At 40.9% G+C, this 25,669-nt stretch overlaps 1 protein-coding gene across 1 annotated transcript; it reads right to left on the bottom strand.

Moving 5' to 3' along the window:
* Positions 1 to 335: 335 nt before the first annotated feature.
* DDX53 (DEAD-box helicase 53) lies at positions 336 to 2,396 on the bottom strand. Its single transcript, XM_032842310.1, has 2 exons — positions 2,315 to 2,396; positions 336 to 2,149 (listed from the first exon to the last, which is right to left on the bottom strand). Exons 1-2 carry the CDS (start codon positions 2,394 to 2,396, stop codon positions 351 to 353), a joined length of 1,881 nt encoding a protein of 626 aa, XP_032698201.1. The 3' UTR covers positions 336 to 350.
* Positions 2,397 to 25,669: the final 23,273 nt, after the last annotated feature.

Raw genomic sequence — 25,669 nt, 5'->3', positions numbered from 1 at the left:
GTGACACTGAGCCCTACATTGGGCTCTGCACTGGGTGTGGAACCTGCTGGGGACCCTTTCCCTCTCCCCATTTGCCTCCCCCTTTCCCTTTGTCCCCACCCCGCTCTCCTCCCCCACACTCATGCACTCTTTCTCTGTTAAAAAAAAAAATCACCCAACATATAACATTTAATTTTTTTTTCCAAATAAACTCTTACTCTCTCATTTTTCAAATACTTTTGATTTTATTAAGGAACATAAATGATATTGGAAGCTTGGTGTTTAAGAATTGGTTAGATGTCTTTAAACTGCCAGGTCTTCAACATATCTTCAGTCTTCCAGGAGCATAACACAACTCTTCAATGTAGACATCAGTAAAACTCTCTGGGTTTTCCTTGAGATTTCGATTTTTTTCCTGTGTCCTTTTTTTGTTTGTGCATTTTGAATCGCTCAGCCATTGTTATGAGATCTTCAGGGACACTCTGATTTGCTCGTTTCAGAATTTTAATCAATTCAGTGGCAATCTTCCAATCATTCTGAGTCATCAGGGTGATTGATACACCCGTCTTCCCTGCTCTTCCTGTACGTCCCACTCTGTGTACATATTCTTCAATATTGCGTGGGAAGTCGTAATTATATACGTGTGTGACATCATTAACATCAAGACCTCTGGATGCTAAATCAGTAGCAATCAGTATTTTCACTCTTCCACTTCTAAAGTCCTCCAGTGCTCGTTCACGATCATGCTGTTCTCTGTCGCCGTGCAATGACTGCACTGGTATGCCTTGGATGCTCAAATCACTTGATAAGTCATCAGCAACAAGTTTTCTGCTGACAAACACGATGACTTTGTCGTGGGGTGACAGACCCTGTAAGAATTCTTGGATAAGAGATCGTTTTTCTTCTTCTGTGGTAACAATTACATTTTGCTTCACTGTATTAACAGCAACTAGATCCAGAGTACCAACATAAACAATCATAGGTTCTTTCAGGTAAGACTGAGCAAGTCGACGAATGGTATCTGGCCAAGTTGCACTTGTCATAATAGTCTGGCGGTCTGGGCGCACATCTAATAAAATCTTCATTATCTGGTGTTCAAACCCCAGATCTAGCATTTTATCTGCTTCATCTAAGACTAAGTAGGTTATGCTTCGTAAGTTGACAAAGTTATTCATTTGCAGATCATTCAGTCGTCCAGGAGTTGCAATAATGATATCTATGCCTTTGGTAATATCTCGAATTTGTCGTTCTCTACTTCCACCACCATATATACAAACACTTTTAAGACCTTTATATGAATACTTAGAACATTCAGCTTCCACCTGAAGAGCTAATTCTCTAGTGGGTGTAAGGACTAGCATGCCAGCCCCATTTCTTTCCTCTCTAGGTATTGGTTGATTATTGATATGAATAAACCCAGGCATTAAATAGGACAATGTTTTGCCTGTTCCAGTTTGGGCAACTCCTATAAGATCTATTCCTTGTAGAATAATTGGCCACGCCTGTGACTGAATGGGTGTTGGCTTTTGAAAACCTGCTCGTCTAATGCTTTTCATAAGTTCCGGGTAAGGATGGAAAGCATCCTCAAATTGCCAAGTAGGGTTGGGAATGCGGCGCTTTTCGCCATCTTTCAAGTCGTCACACATTATGTCAAAATTTTCCTTTCTCCACATATCTACTTCAGCTTCAGACAACGAGCTGGTTGCTTCAGATTCTACATAGAAGTTTTTCTTAATTGGTGGTAAATCTGCCCATTTTCTTTTTTCCCACTCTACAACTTCTGCTCTGATTTGGTCCCAATCTATCAGTGGCTGAACTTGTCTAGTACCAGTGTTATCTGGGCGGAGCTCTCTTCCAGCAGAGGCCTGAGGTGCGGCACTATCGACTCGGGACTCTGAATAGTGGCCTCGTTCTTGTTTCTTAACAAGAGCATCTATAGCTGCTTTGGCCTTTGCTTTCATGTCCTTTGTGCCAAAAATTTTTACCTCTGCTTCACAATCACCTTTTATGATCTGTATTTTGGTGCTTGTTGTAGCCTGGATATCTTTTATCTTTGATCCACCACGACCAATCACCACACCAATCATATTGTTCTTCAATCTAAAGCAGAGAGGTGGCTCCCCGAGGCCTGAGGCTCTCACCTCTGTGTAGCCGGCGGGGCCGCTCCAGCCTCTGCCGCTTCGGCCCCTTCCACTGCCACCACCGCCACTGCCAACCCTGCTGCCACTGCCGCCACTGCTGCTGCCACCAATGCCGCCTCCACCGCTGCCGCCACCACCGCCACCGCTGCCGCCACCACTGCCGCTACCGCCACCGCCGCCGCCGCCGCCGCCACTGCTGCCGCCCCTGCCATCCTGGCGGGCCCTGAAATCTCTTGGATTAGGCTCTGCCTTTTTCTGCTGTGGGGCCCAGGCCATTACTTAGTAAGGTAAGGGTGGTGTTGGCGTTCAGCCTACCTAGAGTGGGAAGACACGGTCGGAGTCTTCCCTCTTCTCAGGCGCTTGATCAGCAGAATATGGCGCCGGTGGGTAGCTATGCAGCCGTTGAGAAGGAATTGTTCTGTGACGTAGTGGCACGGGTTTCAGTGGGCTGGCCAATCACAGGACTCTGGGCTGGCGCGAGGGAGGCAGGCACCTCTGACGCAAAATTTAAAGTGACACTATCACATGACCCGTTGCTGGCGATGGTGACCTTAGTCATGTGATTAAGTAGTTTGACCCAGGGTTTCCGCGCTGTAATATTACTTTTCCCTTTCCATGATAGTAATAATAAATAATCATTACTCTATTCTTCGGAAACAATTCCTTAAGTCTAGCTGACCCTCGTAGGTTCACCAGCTGTTTAAATTCAGTTCTTTCCAATGTTTTGTAGAAACTAATGCTCTTTGTGATGTATTTGAAAAACATTGCTCTGGATGAATATTGATTGTCAAATGAGTTTTTTTCATTTAGTGGTTCAACAAGACTTATTCTGACAGAACACATTGCAAGTCCCCCACACTTTTTTATGAATTATACTAGGAGTTTTAAAGCATCCCCAATATCTTTTAGTTCATTAACTGTTAAAAAGGGAAATTTGTTGAGTCAAATGTGGCTTTAACTTAAGAATATATGTATTTCCCTATGTTTTCATCTTTACACTGACTAATAGTATGTATTACAGAACCTCACAATCCTTGAGGCATTGGATGTGTCAGGGTCACTTTGTTTTTCTCCTTCATTAAAGAGAGAATGAAGTTGAGGCCCTGATCCTTAAGGACTTGATGGAGTACTTTATACTGAGAGTATAAATTGAGAACCTTTTCTTAGCTTATAGACAGGGGCTCTCAATGCTCTACTGTAAAGTGACTTGTTTTTGCTCTTTTTGTTTCCTGTGGGTGATATAGGAGAAGAGAAGGAGCCATGGTAATGAAGTGAAATAGTCTTAAAGTGAGAAGCATAGCCATGTACAAAAGCAGTGCACTTTGTGGCGGAACTCAGTGTATTCAATTATTGAGACTGGAGACTTGTGCAGGTATTATAGGTACTGAGAGAGATTATGCTTTCAGGGTCATTCCCTACCATTGGAGAAACTGATTGTCACCTAAATTAAAGGCCACCAGTGCGATATTCTTTGTTTCAGAAATCTCTGGAACAGGCTTATCTCCTTTCTGAAATGTTCCCCTTAGATATTTACCCTATGGGTTTTGGTTTGGTACCTGAGTAACTTACTCTAAAAAAACCAGAACACAAAAGTATAAAGTTGTCAATTAGATGCATTCTAGTGGAACAGCTGGCTAAGAGGTTCTTACGGAGCAGAGGGAGACAAAAAGTGAAGGGTTGGGGTTTCTGATGAAGTATACCTGAAGAAAGGTAGTGGAAGAGAGGATTGTGCTTAAGGCATTCTTCACCATTTTGCTTAGGGTGATTCCTAATACTTGATAGGCAACAATAAAGGAGTAAAATATTATAGATAGTAAATTGAGATAATTTTAAAGCACTGTGATTTCCACAAAATTGTCCTGTAGATAAGTTAATGTTGAAGTCCTAAAGCATTCTTTGTTTTTTAAAGATTTTACTTATTTATTTGACAGAGCGAGACACAGCGAGAGAGGGAATACAAGCAGAGGGAGTGAGAGAGAGAGAAGCAGGCCTCCCACTGAGCAAGGAGCCCGATGTGGGACATGATCCCAGGACCCTGGGACCATGACCTGAGCCAAAGGCAGACGCTTAACGACTGAGCTACCCAGGCGCCCCCCTAAGGCATTCTTGTAGGTGGGACTTCCTTAGAAACAGCTCTGATCGTATTTTATTTTATTTTATTTTTAAAGATTTTATTTATTTGATAGAGAGAGATCACAAGTAGGCAGAGAGGCAGGCAGAGAGAGAATGGGAAGCAGGATCCCCGCTGAGCAGAGAGCTCAACTCGGGGCTTGATCCCAGGACCCTGAGATCATGACCTGAGCCGAAGACAGAGGCTTAACCCACTGAGCCACCCAGGCACCCCTCTGATAGTATTTTAATTTAATTTTCTTTGATAATCTAAAGCAACCTAGACTTGGGGGATTCCAGTTAGCATTAATAATTATAATAACTATAGTTGATTTTACATCTGTACAGCACTTTATAGTTTATAAATACCTATAGAAATTGTCTCTTTGGATGCTAAGCATCTGGCCATTATTCTATTCTGCAGGTGCAATATGGCAAAGGTTGCCATCATCATTAAACACATTGGTCTATTTGTTCTTTGCACAGAACTATGTAATGTAGAGTCTAAAGAAGTGGCAGAGGTATGGGGTATTGGTCAAGAACACAAGAGTCTAAATAACTGGGTTCTGCTCTCAATTCTGTCACTTATTATCTGTGGGTCCTTGAGCTAATTCCAAGCTTCTTATGCCTTGGCTCTTCTCTCTGTGGAATGACACAGTAATACTTATGTACACAGAGATACACACAGTTACACTCCTTGGTGCATAGTAGGAAGTCTCCAAATCTCAATAAACTATATTACAGAAATTGTAGATGTGTAGAGACAATTAGAGGAGTTCCCAAATGTTTGTCCAAGATTTTTCCTGATAGAATTTCCTCTGTCCACATCAAAATGAAAATGAGGGTAATAAGAATTTGTTCATAAATCTAAATTAACTCAATTTAAACTTTTATTTATTTTTAAGAATTTATTTATTTGACAGACAGAGATCACAAGTAAGCAGAGAGGCAGGCGGAGAGAGAGGAGGAAGCAGGCTCCCCGCTGAGCAGAGAGCCCGATGCGGGGCTCGATCCCAGGACTCTGGGATCATGACCTGAGCCGAAAGCAGAGGCTTTAACCCACTGAGCCACCCACGTGCTCCCAATTTAAACTTTTAAATTCTAACGTCATACTTGCTTTTGTTGGGGAAATATCCTTTAGAAAGTGAAATGAGGATCACAAATGATTTTTAAGGATCCCTACTATGTAAAAAAAAAAATAGGTAAAACTAATGCTTGTAACCAGATTTGATTTTGAAATGTTACTTGTATGTGAAACCCAAGAAATTGGTAGTACATATCTAGCAGAGTAGCAAATAAACACAATTCAGAATGCTATTAGATAATATACATGATGGCAAGTCATAAAGTCTAGGAGACTGGAGAGTTGAGGCAAAGCTCTCCAAGGGATGTAGGTCTGTTCTGTCACTAGGAGGTGTGGAATTACAGATAGGAGGATATTAAAGTTTTAGGGGAAGAAATCAATGTAGCTTTGGGGAGGTGATGAGGGCAGCCTGGATGACCAGGACAGAAGATTTTGGTTAAGGACAAAGAGGAAATGGAGAAACATAGTTAGGGTCAGGGGAAGGGAAAAGGGAACTTTCAGGAACTGAAAAGACAATCAAAGATGTTTCAAATTACTATGGTAAAAAAATTGGAGGGGGAGGAATGAATCTAGAATGATGTTTTCTTCACGCTGTCAGTATTACAGGAAGCATGGCTGTATGGGGAAAGCAGGATGCAATGAAGTGAAGAATGGGGGCTGTGTTTGAGATATTTTAAGTATATTGAACTGAGAGACTTGGACAGAGTGTGGCAGTACTAATTCAAGAAAAGAACAGCTAAAATGAGCAGGGACCCAACTAGCAACTAATATTTTTAGTAGTAGTATATGCCAAACATGTAAAATGCATTGTTTCCCTTTACTCATCACAGCAACTCTGTAATAGGTGTTTTCCTCCTTTTCCATGTGAAAACATTGAAACTCCTAGTTATCACATAGTATATACAAGTTCATGCAAAGGTATGGTATAACTTAGACAAATTTAGATCCAGGTCTGATTAGCTTCAGGGCTGTTCTCCCTCCACTACATTCCCATCTATAGGGGCAAATATGCTTGATTTAGTGCCTGATTGTAGAGATGGAATGAAAGGAGCATTTAGTCAAAGATTACTCAAACTGACAGTTTTGAGGACTCCTCAAAGAAAACAATCGTGGAGCTGTTTGGCAGGGAAGTTGGAGGGGAAGTCATTTATAGGGCAAGAAGAGTTTGGTTTCAGACATGTCTACTTTGTGGAGGTTTGGGGAAATGGAAGTGGAAATGTGAAGTAGGACTGGAGATTTGGGACTCTAGTTCAGGTGAGAAGACCGGGGGGAAAATAGAATAATCAGCATAGAAAGTAGAGTTGAAACAGAGAATGCATATTCTTCAGAGAGTAATGGAAACAGAGAGTAGTGGAAAACAGGTTTGAGAATATCTTCAGGAATCAGAGAAGCCATGTAATCAGATTATGAGAAGGGAAGGACACGGAACCAAGTGAGGAAATAAGAAAAAATCAAGAGAATAAGAAGAGAGCATTATAGTAGGAATTAAGGCAAGAGAACAGGTAGAGAAAACCTGCCAAATAATATAAAATACATCATGGAGGACAAGGAGTAAATAAACAACTGAAGGTGGGAGAATGAAATTAGCAATGGCTTTCAAGAAGGTTTTTATGTGCCACGGCGGAGAAACTCATATTGCTAAGGAAGCAATGGGAAGAGAGACAACTGGACCACCGGGGAGCCCAGCAGTGCTGAGGAGAGAACTTTACATTTTGTACCAAAAGCTGAAAGGCACTGTCCTTTTAAACAAGGTTTCTAGGAAACCAAGATTTCATGGGCGGTTACTGGGATTGTTCTGCTAAGGATCCAGTGGATTTCAGTAGGATTACTTACCATGAATATAGGAAGGAAATGCACTTTAACAGTCTTTCAAAATACAAGGAAGTGTGGGATGAGGGAGATAATCACAAGGAAACAAGAACCATTCATTAGCACTTTCAGAAAAGGAGTCTTTATAGAAGGAGGAATAGGGAGTACTGGGTGTTCTTTCAAGGAGACTACAGTGCTATTTATAGCTACCCATTAAACTTTTCTCTATCAAATTTGGTTTATTCTCCACAGAGTGGGGGAATGCATTATTTAGGTATATGAAGAAGTGAGGCTATTGATGTAATTTAATCTCCTTTGAGCACAAACAGAAAAAGAGAGAGAGAGAGAGAGAAGAAAGAAAGAAAGAAACTGTGAGTTGATTAGCACCTGCAATAAGCCCTGTTGGAGAAATTCTTGCTTACCAACCACTTCCTATGGAAATTTTAACATACTGGTATGAGTTTTAAAAAAATAAAAAGTTTCAATTATCCCGTGGCTCTATTTTGAGTCGTTTGAAGGGCTTTGTAAGACCATTTCATTTCTGATAGCTATGATGTAGGTAAGTAGAAAGAAAAACCATTTTCTATATAATTTGCATTATATACAGAAGCCAAACAACAATCCGTAGAATCATAGAACTCCTTAGAAACTGACTTGGAAAAGCATCTCTTCTAACCTTCTTATTTGCAAGTGAGAAATCTAACACCTATAGCAGCTTTGTCCAATGGGGACATGGTGTGATTCAAACATACAATTTTAAATTTTCTAGTAGCCACCTTAAAAAAATAGAAAAAAGGGGGAGACTTCTGACTCTGGAGAAGATGCTATAGGCACATTTCTCCCTATTCCTTCTGCTTGTTTATTTTATATATAAAACAAGACTCTGAAATCTGAAGAGAAGAAGGCAGACCAGCTAAGGATTTTGGAACTTAAGGAATGACCAAATGGTAAGTTTCCTAGATTTTTTGTTTTTTGTTTTGCCTCCTTTCCCCCTAGATTGGGTGCTGGAGAACCCTACAACTCAGAAACTCCCACAGGCACAGCCAAAAAAAAAAAAGTCCCATGTAAAACCTTTTCTTTTAAGCCAAAAGACCAAGAAAGGAGCAGCCTATCAAGAAATAAATCTTTCTGATAATAACTTCCCTGCTTGCTTATGCAGAATATAACAATGACAACAACACAGTGCACTTCCCCTACCCCCATTAACAAAGGCTTAGTGCGGAGCCTAGATTTCCATCCATATTCATTGGTAGCGAGATGCTCCTACCTCTTCTTGCTGTGGTGATGTCCAAGAAAACCAAGTCTCCAAGACTGTATTTTCAGCACTGTGCAGAGGTGATGAGATGCCCTCTCCACACCTATACCCTCCTCCCACCATTATGTCAATAGAAACTCTGTTGGGGAACCTGAAGTTCCATGCTCACCTAGTGGTAATGTGGCATATCTTACTTAATTCACAGCATTTGTGAAATCCCAGTGGGGAACATGGGCTCACAAATCTGCCTGGCAGTAAGAAGGTAGGACCCAACTTTCCCTACCAGTAGCATTCAGTGGAGGCTTACAAAATTGGAGATTTAAATAATACTGAAATTCTCATAGTACACAAACTTGTTAGAATTAAAAATCACCTATCATATCAAGAATTAGGATGAATGAGGATGAGTGAGGAAGAAGACATGAACAGATACCAACAATGAGAAGAAATGGGAAATGGAATTATCTGAAAAAGATTTAAAGCAAAACACCATTTTTTTAAAAAGCTTCAGTGAGTGCTATGAAGTGTGTAAGCCTGACAATTCACAGACCTGTACTCCTGGGGAAAATAATACAGTATATGTTAATAAAAATAATAAAAAAAATAAAAAATAAAGGACCAATTAAAAAAAAGCTTCAGTGAGCACTTCTAAACAAAGTTGAAACAAACAAGAAAAAAATTTTTAACAAAAAGTAGGAGATATAAAGAAGAACCAAATAGAAATTTTAAGACTGAAAAATTCAATGATCAAAATAAACTCCCTTTATGGGCTTAATAAAAGAATGGAAATGAAAGAGGAATGAAGTAGTGAACTTAAAGATAGAACATTAGGAATTACCCAGTTTTAACAACAGGGAGAAAAAAGACTGAAAAAATAACAGAGCCTCAGAGGCCTGTGGACAATAATAAAAGCTCTAATACTCCTTGGAATTGCAGAAGATGAAAAAGAATATGGGTATGAACAGATACTCAACAGAATGAGGACTGAAAATTTCCCAATTTCCTGAAAAGCATAAACCTACAAATTTCCAAATATTAGTAAACCCCAAACACACTAAAGCCAAGGAAATTCATGCCAAGGCAAAGCATAGTCAAATTTATATATTCTAAAGTGATGAAAAACTCTTGAAAGCAGATAGAGAGAAATGACACATTTCCTATAGGGGGAACACCTGTTCAAATGATAGCATATTTGTCATGAAAAACCATGGAGGCCAGAAAGAGGTGGCATAATATTTTTTCACATGCTGAGAGACAAGAATAATCAACCCAGAATTTCATATGCAGAGGAAATAACTTAAGAAATGAAGAGAAGATCGAAATATTTTCAAATGAAGGAAAGCTCAGAGAATTTATTGCCAGCAGTCCTAATGTAAAATAATGGCTGTTGCACATGCTCTACATGGAAAGGGAATGATAAAAGAAGGAAAGGAAACAATAAGCAAAAATATGGTTTAAATATAATAGAGTAGCTTCAAATTTTATAAATGATGTTTGACATTTGAAGTAAAATATGATAATGTATGATATCATTTTAAATGTATTAGGGGAGAGAGTTAAAACAAATATATTACAATTGGGAAGAGTAAAGGGACCTAAAAAGAGAAAGGGTTTCTGTATTTGACCATATTGTAAAATAATAGTACCACAGACTGATAAGTTACAGATACATAATGTGATATCTGGAGGAACCACTCAAAAACCATACAAATACGTACACTCAAAAGCAGTACAGGTAACTTAAAAGGGAATTCTAAGAAATTTTCAGCTAACCCACAGGAAATATACACATGAAAACATGCTCAAAATTATTAGTCATGGGGCACCTGGGTGGCTCAGTGGGTTGAGCCTCTGCCTTCGGCTCAGGTCATGATCTTGGGGTCCTGGGATCGAGTCCCACGTCGGGCTCTCTGCTCTGCAGGTAGCCTCCTTCCTCCTCTCTCTCTCTCTCTCTCTCTCTCTCTGCTTGCCTCTCTGCCCACTTGTGATCTCTCTCTGTCAAATAAATAAAATCTTTAGAAAAAAAATTATTAGTCATAAGGGTAATGGTAATCAAATTCACAATGAGGTACTCCTTCATACCAACTATAACAGCTGTAATAAAAAAGACAAAGATAAGGTGGTGAGGATGTGAAGAAGAAATTGAACCCTCATACCTCTAGTAGAAATGTAACAAAGTACGCTCATTTTGGAAAAAGATTTTGGCAGTTTTTCAAAATGTCAAATGTCAAGTTATCATAAAAGTAAGTAAATAAAGCTACTGTATGACCCAGCAATTCCACTTTTAGGTATCTACCAAGAGAAGTACAAACATGTTCACACAAAAACTTGTACATAGATATAAATAGCAGTATTATTTACAGTAGTCAAAAAGCCAAAAATAACCCAAATGTCCATTACCCGAGGAATGGTTAAACAAAACATATTGTATACATATGGTGGAATACTGTTCGATAAAAAGGAACGTGATATTGGTGAATGCTAGTGTAGATGATCCTTGAAAACATCATGTGAGGTGAAAGAATCCGTTACAAAAGACCACTTACCTTATTATTCAACTTATATGCACTGTCTAGAGTAGGCAAATACATAGAAACTAGTTGAAGGTTTCCAAGGGCTAAGGGTGGATGTGGGAGGTGAGGTGGACTTAGAAGTGAGGTCTACTTGGAAGTGACTGTTACAGAGTTAGGTTTTGGGTGATGAAATTAATTCATGGTGATTATTTCAAAACTCTATGAATATACAAAAAAAACCCCATTGAATTCTTTACTCTAAATGCATGAATTGCATGCATGTGAACTGTAGCTCAATAAAGTGTTAAATAATATATTGACCTATGTGAATCTTAGTTTTCTGAGCACTTTGCCCCCTTTCCTTTATGTGAATTAAGCACATGTTCTAATTTTCCCATCTGAAAGCAATACCGTTGACAAATGAGAAAACTGAGGCACAAATAATATGCTGGTTTTTTCCCCAAGGTCCCACAGCTAACTCCTGAGCTCCACATAGCAAACTCAAACAGATTTCCTGGCTATACACAAGGGCGATTAACAATAGGCTGGGGAAAGATGAGGAAGGCACGAAAAGGAAACCATTTCCAATAAACATATTCAGTTGTGATAATCTGGGATTAAAAAGGCAATCCGGTATGATAGAAGTTTTTATTGCCTTCCTCAGGGGTTTCAGAACTGCTTGTAGTTGATAAAGCCATTCAGAGTAAGGATTTGGGACAAAGGCTTATACTCAGTTCTTTGCCGTGCACATTACTACTGAGGGAGATAGCAGGTGACTTAAGTCTTCAGTAAGAATCATTGTAGGGGAAGAGAAACACAAATGACAATGTTAACAACTGCTGAATCTTCTCTTTGGGAATTTATTGATATTCCTAAATGATAGGAGTAGAAAACTCATAAAAGAAAAGGTAACAGTCTTTAAAGGTAGATTAATTTGGCATGTTGCTCTTCTGTCAGTCTTATTATACCATTTTATGGGGGAAAAAAGATGCATTTGATGCCATTTACTCTTTTCAACATGGCCATTACTTCAGAAATATTATCACTTGATTTTTCAATTTTTGCTGAAATCATATTTGATATAGTTTTGTTCTTATTATGGAATCTCTGTCTCAATTTGCTGAAAAAGATTGCAGCCCCAGTGAAGTATGGCAGAAAATTAATTAATGTGTGTGGCTATTTAAAGATCATTCAGGGAGAATATCAAGTGGTATTTTCTAGACCGTCTGACTTTGATCTGAATATTCTTTGCTTGCAGTGACACAGATTTCGTGGCTGGTGGCCACGAACTAAAACCTGGAAATTTGTAAGATTTGCATGTTTCAGGTCACACAGCCTGGGGTCCTTAAGGGTGGACCAGTAGGGAGAAGCAGCAGCTGAGGGAAAAGGTGGGGGAGAGGGAAACTAGCTCACCTGTTGACGATGACCCCAAAAGACAGCCAGCCTTTCTAATATGCAATGTCCAAAAAGCATGTTTATCTCAGACCACGTCCAGTTACATGGTGGATAAAGGTGTTCTAATCCTATATGTCACTGTAATTCACACAGCTGGCAGTACAAGATGTCTGGTCTAAGAAGCTATGGTGGTTCCGGGCAACTTGCCAGTCAGAGAGCCTTTGGGATTATCCAACTTTCAGGAACAAGTAATTAGTGAGGTGTCAGGATAGCACACAAGCAGGCTATGGTTCAGGGAGGGACTTTGTTGTCCCTGGAATATGGGAGTGTTGGGCAGAAGGAAACAGGATGAATGGTTGTTGTGGAGCCTGTTTCAATGGGGTGGGGCTTACGGGAGGCAGAGTCCGGGAGGTGCACTTGATACTATGTCGGTGACAGCAAAGCTGATTCTAGCCCCATTGCAAAGTGGGCCAGGGTTGCAAATGGAATTCGTGTCGTGATTAGGCTTTGTGATGGAGCCACATTTGGTGTGTCCAGGTAGAAGTGTCTCAGAACTGTGGGCTTACACGCACTCACAGATGGATCAGCGACCATCACGGTTATGTCAGCAGTCACATGCCATGAGATGGCATAGCATGTGGGGACGGTGAGCAGACTCATTGAGTTTCACATCTTCTGCTTACTGTTTATATGACGTACTTGGTGCCTTGGTTCCCTCTGATTAGAGTGGGGTTAAATGATATTTATCTTCTAGGGTGATTGTAACGGTAAGCACTTCAAATGCATATCTGGCAAGAGAGATGGAATGTTTTCAATTCCAGCAGTTCATCATGGTGCATTGTGATAGAATGCCTTGCTACTCAGTATGGTCTGCAAACCAACAGCCTCACATGGGAACTTGTTTAAGGACCAGACCCTTGGGCTCCACACCAGTCCTCCTGAATCAGCAACTGCATTTTCATGAAATGTACCAGAAAAATGCTGAGTACACGAAGATTTGAGAGGACCTCTAAAATGGTTTACCTTAAGAGGTGTATCCTGCTTGTTAGCTGTTGAAAGTTGTTCAAGTTAGTTAGCTCTCTGAGTACATTTCCCCGTCTGGAAAAAGAAAAAAGTTAACGTGTTAGGATTAGGAAGAGCATACGAAATAACATGTCAGAGTACTTACTGGTACTCCACCAGTGTATAGACCATGCAATCTGTGATTACTAGGAGGTAGTAATAAGTAATTTTCAGGGCTTTAGATGTGGTCAGCTATGGCCAGGCCTTTGGCTTTATACGTCCCTCAACCATGATCCTAAAATAGATAGCAACAGAGCTTTAGTGAACTAGGTTAATTCCTTTTCCTGCTCCCCACCGTTACTGAAGTATGATTGACTAAACTGCACATATTTAAGGTATACAATGTGATGATTTGATACATGTATAAATTACGAAATGATTATCACAGTCAAGTTAGTTAACACATCCATCACCTCACATAGTTAATATATACCCCAAGGTGACTGTGAATTAGAGATGGCAAGCTTTTCTGTCAGGGGTAGATAGTGACCATGTTTGGCTCTGTGGGCTTCAGGATCTCTGTTGTGACTGCTCAGCTCTGTCCTTGTAGTGAGAAAGCAGCTATAGACAAGTAAGCAAATAGGCATTCTCTGTCCCCCCCCCAAAATGCAGAAAATAGATGGCATAGTAGATGAGATTAGAAAATAAAAAAAGAGAAATTTGAGGCAGATCTTGGAGTCCATTCTGAGTCCTTTCCTTAAGGTCTTTTGGGGACCTAGGAAGGAAGCAGAGATGATTATATCATTGGCCGTGTGTTAGAGCTGAGAAGTGCAGGCTAAGGAGGAGGGTACATCTTTGGGATGAGGTGAACATTTCTTCTCATTTAACACCACGGTCGTGGTGTTGGTTGTCCTTCGTCGTGGGTCTGTTTCTGCGGCAATGTTTCCTCATTCAGTCTTGGCTTATGCTTAGAGCCACCCTAGCCCTAGTCCACTCTGTTAACAACTTGCCAAAGAGTCACAGCATAGTCCCTAGAGACCATCTGAAACAACAGAGCTCATGAAATGGTTGATTTTTCCATGGCCACACAGGAAAATCCCAGTGACCCCAGATATGAGGCTTTGGTTTCAAGGGGAACTGAGCAGCGGAGTGTATTGGCATAAACCATGTGTTTCTAGTTGGCAGGCTTGTAGGGCTTCTTGTTTTGAGCAAAGAAGGACAGGGGCATAAGCATAGACCAGAGGGCACCAGGAGGACTGACCACCCTGTAGAATCAGTGTCATAGGTTCCAGTACTTTTCTGTTAAGAGTAGGACTGCCATCATATCCAGAGGAATCAGGCAGTAGGTGGGGTCTTAGTCGTGGGGTCTCTGGGTTGTCATTTTTCTTTGCAGGGGAGTTGATTGAGATTGAGGCAGAGCCTGAGTGAATGGAAAGACCAGGCTCCAGCTCTTCAGGAAAGGAATCTGGCAAGGGATTTGGTGCCCCAAGCCAAGGCGGAGCAAACTCAGCGCAGGAGTTGAAGCCCGGGAATAAGGGAATGGGTACAACAGTGGGAGCCAGGGGACAGCTGCAGTTCTGGGAGGCTCCCACTACCACCATCGGGCATGTACTTGCAGAAGGAAGGTTGTAAGGCTTTTCGGTTCACCGCAGGGCCCAGGAGTAGCAAGTAGGGACTGGCTGGCCGAAGTCCCAGATTCATACACATAATGTTGAGTTTTGGTACGTGTCTGGATGCTATTAAGTTACCGTACCTATTTTAAATCTCATGACCTTGCCTACTCACTCAAAGATTGCTGAGGACATTGTTTTTGCGAAAAAGGGAAATTCACCTGCATGCACCCTCAGTGGGCTTTCGTAGCAGTCTGATTGTTGAGAGGGTTTCCAAAAAACTTGTGGAACTGTAGAAGCTGGTTACTCTTGGGGTGGTGCGTTAGTCATGGTCCAGTGAGGAGGCATAAACCTCTTAAGTGGTTTTAACACGAAAAATGTGCCCCTAGGCATAAAGACTTGTTAACAAGGTATAACACTGTTAACTAGGACACTAAACAGGGAAAAAGAAAACACTGAGCGATCAGAGGAGGAGAAGCTACAGGAAACAACACGCACTTCTGGGGCTAGGGAGACGGAAAGAAGAGACTGGAATTCTTACTACTTATTCTTAAGACTTAGCAGTTCAGAGGAGGAGGGTGTCCCTGGAGTTAAAGCCAGACGTCTGAGGATGGCGCCTTGTGGCGTTTCTGAGGGGAGAGTAATGAAGCTGCTTGTACAAGGGTTGAAAAATCTGCAAACAGCATTCTGCTGCTGTCACGGGACGGCACTGCCACTGCAGCGGAGAAGAGTTGGAGAAATCCTCACAGGAAGCAGACCGGAAGGAGCAAGTCCCTCCTCCTTCCTCTAGCCCTGCAGTCCCCTCTAGAGCTATCAGGGCTCCATCCCACAAAGCAGAAATGTGCTTTGCAGAGTCCCAGCCCCCACCTCACAAACCAGGCAGGGAAGAGCAGAGCAGGTGGGAGCTAAGAGAGAATGAACGAGTAACCCAGAATGCTCTTGTGCGCTTCAGGGACGAGCTCTTTGGGTTCGCTCAGCCTCTCTGTCCACTGAAATGAGAAATGACTCAGGAGAACCTTCTGAGTTTCTCTATCATTCTCCCTTCCCAGCACCCACAAAAAGCGATCCACAGAGAAATCCCACGGTGGGTGCTCCCTAGGCTCTGAATTGAGTGACTGAGAAGATGCAGTTAAGGGCTCCAGAGTCGAAAAGCAGAAAGAATGCAAGGACAGAGTTTGTCTGCCTTTACCTTTTTTTTTTTTTTTTTTTTTTTTGCAGCAAAGTGAAATTCACACGACTCTGGCCTGCGCATGGTCTGGTAGGAAATAAGTACAGGGCAAATTTCAGTGCAGCTGGAGCAAATGTTAGATTTTGTGACAGGAAAATTAAGGGCAATGATTCCTGCTGGGCAGTTCTTTAGAATAACACACATGCTGGAATGTGTTTTACATTTTTGTCAGAAATTAAAGGCAGCCGGACTTGGAACTCCATTTCACACACTACTGCTCAGAGAGAGCAACCATTCTTTTTTTTTTTTTTTAAGATTTTATTTATTTATTTGACAGAGATCACAGGTAGGCAGAGATGCAGGCAGAGAAGCAGGCTCCCTGCTGAGCAGAGAGCCAGATGCGGGGCTTGATCCCAGGACCCTGGGATCACGACCTGAGCCAAAGGCAGAGTCCTTAACCCACTGAGCCACCCAGGTGCCCCCAGAGCAACCATTCTGAGATAACCATGAGGTTGTTTACATGTTAGGGTTAGGGTTAGAGCACAGAATGGAGTTGGAGCTAATTGGGAATGGCAAGATCTAGAGAATGTGAAACCACTGACGACAGACCAGGAGTTTTGTAGAGTTGTTTAATTATCCCTGTTACAACAAGTGAGGCCATTCCAAATGCTATGCAGAGAAGCAAAGGACATACAAGTAGAGTGATGAATCACAGACCCCAGCGTTAAGACAAGAGGACAACTAACACGGCACTGGCTGAGGTTTTCACCTTTCTTTTTTGAGGAGCATTCAGAGTTGACCCCATATTTCCTATGTGTAGTATTTATTAGTAGTGTGTATGTGGTTGATTGCATCAGTTTTTTTTATAAACCAGACATTGTTAATTGCACAGTCCATTACTGTTGACCTCGACCTTTGCTTTTGAACACATCTAGTTTATCCCTTGAAAAGTGAGCCGACAAATTCAGAAAAATTACTTTCAATCCCAGACTGTGTGTGGAATAAATTTAGATCTGTGTGTCTCCTATGCTGTAATTATAGCTTTTCTTAATATATACTGCTTCCTCGATTCTCATTGGCTCTGCATCATGATTTGTCTGACCACTCATTATGGATTATCACCTCTGGCTTTATTGCCTGACTGACCCTCATCAGATGGCAGCTGTCTGGACTGTGCCTTCTGATCTGTGACAAGAGGTAGGAAGTACATGACTATCCCAGTGGATCCCTGCCCCCGCTGAGATCAGAAGAGTGGCATCAGGCATTTCTTAAATTATCCTTCGGTAATCTCAATATAAATGAAAAGAAAGGTACTTCTGGCACCCCTGACAACTGAAGTTAAGTTATGATGCCTTGGATGATTAAACCAAGTGATAATTGCCCCCTTCAGAGCAGTATCTAAACTGTATATATTTTTGATCTGCTACATATCCCACTACAGTGTATCAGGAATAGGTGTAGTTGCAGGCAAAGCGGAGAAGCAAAAGCCTGTAATTCTTTAGGTTATTAGGGAATCCCTCTTCACCTGTGTTTCTGTATTTTGAGAAAGCTGGGGGCATTTCTTTCTTTCTTTTTTTTAGGAACCACACAAGATTATTCCCAGAATTGTTAAAAGCATAAACGATGTCAGAAGTGGGTGATGAAATTTCCAAGGGAAGCAGAGATAGCTGGGCTGGTGTCATAATTGCAAGTTAGGTCTGCCACGGGAAGTGTCATTCCTGAAATGAAAAACCAAAGGTTACACACCAGCAAATGGTTGTCTGGACTGGTCAGATTGCCTGAAAAGGTTAGGAATTACTGGTTTCAACCATGTCCATGGGAGAAGAATGGAAACTACAGAAGGGTATACAGATAATAAATATTTTTTTATTTGATAACTTGGTGCTACAAATAAAACCTTGTGGGCAGAAATAAGGGGAGACAGGTGTCTAGAAGGGTATAATTTTCTCTGCATATTTGCCTGCTTCTTGACAACATTGGCTAATAGGTAGCAATAGGAACTAAAGCAGAGTAGATTTCTGAGGTATGCCGGGCGAGCAGAGCTCCTTTATAAAGCATCATGGCTGGCTGCTTGAAGTCTCAAGGTCAAGACTGCTAGGATTAGGAGATGGTGCAAATCTAAGTGCCTCTCATTCAGGGAGCAGGGAACCAAATTAGATTTTCCTTTCTGTTTTAGAGAGGGACACAAGTAAAATTATGAAGATTGTGGAATTTTTTTTTTAGCTACATTATATACCCCAGTGTAGGAGGAGGTTAAATCTTGCTCACTTGCTTTATGGAAAGGCAACATACTTTGCCCCTAGAATTTCAGTATGAATTATTTACATCAGTCAACATCATGTTGACTATGTGCTTAGGCTTGTGCTAGAATAAGTTACGCTCTTAGGCCGAGGAGATCTTCTCCCCTATAAATTGTGGGGCTGTGGCCTGTTTGACATTTTGGAGTTGATGAGCTAGCTCTGAAGCTGAGTACGTTGCTCAAAACCTTTGCAGTTCTTAGTTCACGTTCTCCCTAACTGGAATGAAGCATTTGAGGATCAAATATAAATTTATTATGTTATTAAATATTATATTTATATAAATATAAATTTGACTTTATAAATGGAGCACATTTGGCTTAGAAGTGAGTCTAAGTTGCCTGGTGGAAAATCTATGCAGATACTGGATCACACCACCAGAACAAAGATCTGCTGATTTTGTCTTAGTAACCACATTGGTCAATTGGTCATGGCTGCCCACAGAGTCTAACTGAGAAGGATTAGTTATTAGGGTTCCGATTGATTTGCGGTGTCTCTCACCTGTTGGCAAAGGGAGGCAGTGCAATGGCACCATGTATTTGTCATTTCTGTCCTTAAAGAAAGCATCTAACAAACAGTTTCAGAAAAGCCTGGCTGTTGAAGTGTGGTCATATTACATCAACTTGATAAGCCTTCTTCCAGCTACCCTGCTGTGGTGGTCTCTGGATATTATGGGCCATGAAGGAGCCATCGGTGTACTGAACATGAAACTGTATATGCTATGCATTGAACATTCCTACATGGTGCTGTAATGGCCCAATAATTTTTTAACTGTGTTGCACAAGAGGTAATCAAATTTTAATGGCCAAAATATTTTAAAGGAATCAAAAAATAATGTTGCTCTGGAAATAAGTTTGCATGTGACAGTGTCAAACCATAAAATGCCTCATGAGGATTTAATAATTTCCAAGTTTGGGTTTCATTGAGACTCATAGTTGAGTGAAAAAAAAATTTAAGCCCATTACATGATGAATACTGTTTAATAATTGGACCTCTGTAACATAGTGTAATACATTTATGAAAATGTGAAGGAGCATCTAGCAAAAGGAGTAGCAGAGATTTTTCTCCTCCTAGGCTTACCTCAGCAATTATTTCTCTTCATGGAGTTTCTTTGACTAATTGGAATGCATATTCTCATGAAATTAGGCCACAGTCCAGCCTGTCTCTCCCTGCGAAGGGAAAATTATTTTCCTTTGTTTAAATAGAGGCCAGATGCACAATATGTATTGCATATCATATTCCTTTAATCAACAGCTCTATTCCTGGTTCAAGATTTCTTTATTTTGAGGAGTGAGTGATATCCTGAAAGCATCCACACATTCACATTAGGAAATAGAATCATTTCATGGCATCATGATTCCCTGGGTCCAGGTGGATGCTACTCCGCCTTTCCTTCAGTGTAGAGCCTCTCCGTGGAATCATCCCCCATGCTTGCCAGATCCTTCTAGCTTTGAGTCTGGAGAAGAGAACAGTGGAAACCACTTTTAGCATGACTCCTCCTACTTTTCCCATTTCAGGTAATAGCAGCTCTACTCACTGTTGCTTCCATTCACAAAGTTCTTCTTAAAGATACCTCCATGAATGAAGTAGAGGCAATAGTTAGTGCAAAGGGCTTGAGACAACAGTGTACCTAAATGGTTATAATAGGAGGCCTTTGTGACTAAAGTGAAGAGAGTTACAGGGAGAGAGGTAGAGGTGAAGTGGAAAGGTAACTAGAGGTCTAAGCAAATGCCAGGTACACAGGGAGGTATTCCCAGTTCTTATCTAGAACAGAATCCCCAATCTCTGTCACTTGCTATCTCCCTCGCCCCCTTTATTTTTATTTAGCACTGCTACTATCTGGCATGTTCTCTGTTTATTATTTGCTTACATATATCTTCACATCAGAACGTAATCTCCGTGAAAGTATGTACTTAAACTCCTTTGGAAATCGTGTTTGTATTCCCTAAACCCAGAACAGTGGCAGGCCATGGTAAGCAATCAACAAATATTTGTAAAGCGTGAATTGCCATGTTGATCTTGAAGGTCTGTTAGGGTCTTGAGATGATAACACTTTACTACATGACAAAGCCATCCCAAATCTTAGTGACTTAGAACAACCACCATCTACCAGATGGTCACACTGGACTGGGTCAAACTCAGCATCTCTTGGGCCTTGGCCATCTGTGTGCCATGTCTGGCGTTTTGCTGGCAGTTTGGAGATGGGGAACAAGTGGAAAGGGAACTGGGTTGGTTGGTTGGATAGTGCTCTTCACCCAGTATGCTTCAGGCCAAAGACAACCAAGAACCAGCCCAATTTCTAGTGATGGACAACTAGATTCCACCCCTTGGTGGGTGAAATCGTAAAGACACCTAGGTTGCAAAGGTGTAGTGATGCAAAGGGAAGATTTGGGGCCGTCTTTAGAATCTGCCACAGCCCTTTGTTCTTCCATGTCTAACTGGATGGCCTTTCTTTAATCGAGCCACATGCCTATTTCTAGAGCAGCCAGTGAGCTGTTTCCTCCGTCTGAGTATTGTCTAGCACAAACTCTTTATACTATTCTCTGGAAGTTTATTTCTCTCCATAAAACTGCTGGGTGTTGCCTATTGCTCTGACATTGTTTCACCCTGCATTTTATGTAGACGAATTTTGAAACATGTAAGATATTTTACAGTCAGAAAATTGTCACTTTTAGGTGACTCTGGCATGCATTTTTCTTCATCATTTTCCTGGTTGGAACGAACTAATGCTGTTTCTGTCTACTGCAGAAGTGTTTTCTCATGGTGGCATTTTTAAGCCAACACCTGGTGTACATGCTGTATAGCTTAGTCACTCTGTTTTTCTTTTTGATAGCTTTTCTCCCTTGCCATTGGGAAAGTCATTTTCACTTCACTGTTGGCCAACTCTTTTTTCTGTGGTACTGTGTGTCTTGTGCCACATTTATAGAAGCCTTTTCCCTTACATAGCTACATACTAAAGCACACACACTAGAACATACAAAAATACACACAGAAGTGAAATTTTTTCTCTAGCAGAGGGCTTATGTGTCCCTTGACATTTTGTGTAACTTGCCAGCAACTGCTTCTGTTGGTTTGAGGGTCCTCTCTAGCCTCCAGGGTCTAATTGCTCACTTATAGCTGGTCATTAAAAAAGTGTCATGGAATTACTCACTCCCCATTCCTAGCCCTCAGTTAGTGACTGAAGGAAGCTGGTATATAAATACCCTATTGCCTTCAATCTGGGGTTAAGGGTGAGAATTTTGAGTTGCCCATCCCGTACTGACTCCCCAGGTTTTCCAAAGGGCTCAAATTTCTTACAGGGTAAATCTGCTCATTCACATACTCTTTGTTGGATACCTTCCCTTCCCCACTCATCTCTGTTTTCTTCCCACATACCCTACCTAACTTCACACCCTTAGCTTGGATTCTGCTTTTGGGGGAGCCCCAACTAAAACTTAATATGCATGGATCTTTCTAATTTTTACAGTAGTATTTCCATAGTTCTAAACCCTCCTTTACTTAATAGATCACATTTTTTCCCTGATACTCTTGGGAATCCAAATCTTAAAAAGATTAGATTCTAGCAGATGAATTGCTGCTTTTCTGACACTTCCTACCTTGCCTCCAAGTACACTGTATTTGAGTAGGGGGAGAGAAGAGGATAGGTGTGGCTGTCTATGTATTTGCGAGTGTGTGTGTGGGTGTGTGTGTGTGCAAGGGGATGTGTGTTTACACATGTCATGTGTCAATAACATGTGAAGGGGAAATGAGAGTGAAGTCATTTTAAAATGATCTGAAAAATTGAAATGTTAGATGTTTACTGTTGGTGCTAACAGTTGCAAGAGTGGAAGGGTAGTAGGACTCCTTTTAATGCTTTTAACTTGCTTGGTGCTAAGGACGATTAGTAATGAAAAGGAAAGCACAGTAATGAGATCTTGTTTGTGTCATTAAATTATAAGTTGAAACATCTGTAGTAACAAGATTGAGGTTTGCTCTACAATCTTTCCAAGTGTTGTCAGTGCAGCTGGGTAAGAACAGAGAAAATCACTTTGTTCTCTGCATTTCCCTGTAGGGAAGTAGGATTTGCTCTAAAATCTGCTCAGACAGAGGTGTTTTCAGAGTGTGTGTTTGTGCAGGGGGTGGGGGTGAGGGGGGTGGGCAGAGGATAGGTATGCATCAGAAAGCAAAGTCATCTTGCTCTCATGTTCAAATGCTTGTTTAATTCCCTATTACTCTCCTTAGCCCCCAGAATCTAATGATGGCTTACTTTCTGTGTTGCTGTTTCCCCCTATTGTTCTGGGAAGGATGAGTTGCTCTCATCTTTTTAGAGGCACCTACAGAGGACTGGAAGACACAGGAAATGGGAAAGTATTAGCAGAATAGAATCATACAGTTTATTGCTTACACTATAATTTCATCATCCCCACACTGAATAATCGAGAGTAATTGTATAAATTATCTTTGATAGTTGGTTGTATTTAGAGTTAGAAGTATCAGTGTCAGGATTTTAGTCGATGTATGCTACTTATTTTTCAAAACGAAAGGTTGCAACTTAAGAATAAGACGAAAGATCGATTGCAAGAAAGCCGGGAGAAAATTCTGATCTGATGATTCACATCATGATCCTGCAAAGTACCCATGTTTTTCACTCAAACTTCAGATGGGGTTTCTGTTTGTACATCATTCTTTCTAATAGACAGTGGTGCCAAATCTTATTTGTTGGTAATATCAGAGACGGGAAACTAAGATGGGGCATTTGGGATGGAGGAGATTGTATAGGATGAGGAAAATCCCACTAATCCCGCTTGAAGGCCATGCAGCCCGCTGGTTTGAGAGGCCTGTCTTAGATTTATAGTGCTGTGGATCAGCAGCTAAAATTTCAAAATAATAACGTGGCATTTGTCTGCCAATAACTGCCCCAACTTTATAGATTCCATCTATTCTCTGCCACTTCCGCTAGCACGCGACAGGGGAGGAAGTGGCAGAAATGGTAACAACATGAACTGTGAGCTTTGCTCTTGTTCTTGCCAATGATTTAGGCTGCTCAAAGATACACTGTGACCTAAATTCAAAATGTGCCCAGTGTCAATATTGGACGTTTGTTTAAAATCACTAATAATAGAACTATCATAAGATAGAAAACTTAACATCTCTGGTTATTATAACTTCAAATAAGTGAGTGTTAGTTCTGTAGTCAAATTCATGAGAAAGCATTTTTTTTCTTCCTTATAGAGATTTATTTACCCTTTATGGAGATACTTCTGTAGCTGTCAACTCCTTTGCCCTTTCTGTAGTCAACTGCATTAATTTCTTCCATACTAGTAGGCCCCCCTATTTTAATATCCTGAGCACACTTCCTGTTTAGTTGGGAAGAAATGACTTGACATTTAAGTCCAATGTCACACATTAGTGCAGTTCTGCTGTGAGACTTCTTGGAGCTTTAATAGTACATGGGTTTGAAGAAGGAACGAGAAATCGGGGACCTTGTGGGCCTAGGCCTGGGGAGCTGGTAGTTCCTAAGGGGCAAATCCCCAAGGAAGTTATCAGCCCTCTTCATGATGCCTGGATATGACTCCCCACAGTGGGGGGTTAACAGCTTAGAACATGACGAGGGGCTTCAACAGGACTGGTCCCAAACCTGGCAATTCCTGTTATGAGCTGCCATTTTAAGTCCTTTAAGCTTTATTTCATCTTATACAAAATGGGGATAATAACAGTACTTTCCTCATAGTTTGAAGTTTAAATGAGGTAGTGTGTGAACCACTACCAGGAATTTAATGGGTGTAAGTAAATGAGGGTTGATATATCATTGTTATTCTTGCTGATGAAGATATTCCAGTATGTCCAGGGTGTTAGATGGGGCACAGGAACAGGGTACACAGGCAGTGTTTGGTACTCAAAGTCATCAAAGTGCAGGATAAGATGATTTTTTCTTCTTTTTTAAAAAAATTATGTTCAGTTAGCCACCGTATAGTACATAACTTGTCCTTGATGCAGTGTTCAGCGATTCATTAGTTAACACCCAGTGCTCATCATAGCACGTGCCGTCCTCAATACCCATCACCTTGTTATCCCCTTCCTCCATATTCCTGCCCTCTGAAAACCCCAGATTGTTTCTTGGTGTCCATAGTCTCTCATGGTTCATCTCCCTCTCTGATTTCTCCCCCTTTGGATTTCCCTCCCTTTCCCTATGATCCTCCATGCTATTGCTTATGTTCCACATGTGAATGAAACCATGTGATAATTGTCTTTCTCTGCTTGACTTACTTCACTTAACATAATCCCCTCCACTTCCATCCATGCCGATACAAATGGTGGGTATTCATTGCTTCTGGTGGCTGAATAATATTCCATTGTGTAAATGAACCACATTTTATTTATCCATAAATCTGTTGAAGGGCATCTTGGTTCCTTCCACAGTTTTGCTATTGTGGACATTGCTGCTATGAACATTAGGGTGCATGTGCCCCTTCTTTTCACTACATTTGTATCTTTGAGGGTAAATATCTAATAGGGCAATTGCTGGGTTATAGGGTAGTCCTATTTTTAATGTCTTGAGGAGCCTCCATACTGTTTTCCAGAGTGGCTGTCAAACTCACTTTACCAATTACAGTGAGATTCTAAATATATTATCCCATTCATTCCTCTTAACAACTCAAGAAGAGGATAGATGAGGTAGTAACAGAGTCATCTTTAGACATAGTAAGCTGAGTTTCAGTAAGAGTCTTGGTCAACTAAGAGAATAGTGCAATGTTTGGGTTGTAGAGTAGCTTTATTCTTAATCTCTTGTGGAACCTCTGTACTGTTTTCCAGAGTGGCTGTACCAACTTGCACTCGCACCAACAGTGTAAGAGGGTTCCCCTTTCTCCACATCCTCGCCAACATTTATTGTTTGCTATTTTGTTCATTTTTGCCATTCTAACTTGTGTAAGGTAGTATCTCATTGTGGTTTTGATTTGTATTTCCCTGATGGCTAGTGATGTTGAGCATTTTTTCATGTGTCTGTTAGCCATTTGTATGTCTTCTTTGGAAAGTGTCTGTTCATGTCTTCTGCCTATTTTTTTGACTGGGTTATTAGTTTTTAGGTTGAGTTTGAGAAGTTCCTAATAGATCTTAGATATGAGCCCTTTATTTGTAATGACATTTGCAAATATCTTCTCCCATTCCATAGGCTGCCTTGTAGTTTTGCTGACTGTTTGCTTTGCTGTGCAGAAGTTTTTTATCTTGATGGAGTCCCAAAAGTTTATTTTTGCTTTTGTTTCCCTTGCTTTTGGAGATGTGTCTTGAAAGAAGTTACTGTGGCTGATGTCAAAGAGGTTACTGCCTAT

This window comes from Lontra canadensis, unplaced genomic scaffold (genome assembly GCF_010015895.1).
Source record: "Lontra canadensis isolate GAN:19392208 unplaced genomic scaffold, GSC_riverotter_1.0 scaffold127, whole genome shotgun sequence".
In the NCBI taxonomy this organism is placed as follows: Eukaryota; Metazoa; Chordata; class Mammalia; order Carnivora; family Mustelidae; genus Lontra; species Lontra canadensis.
This window is presented reverse-complemented; position numbering and strand designations above follow the sequence as displayed.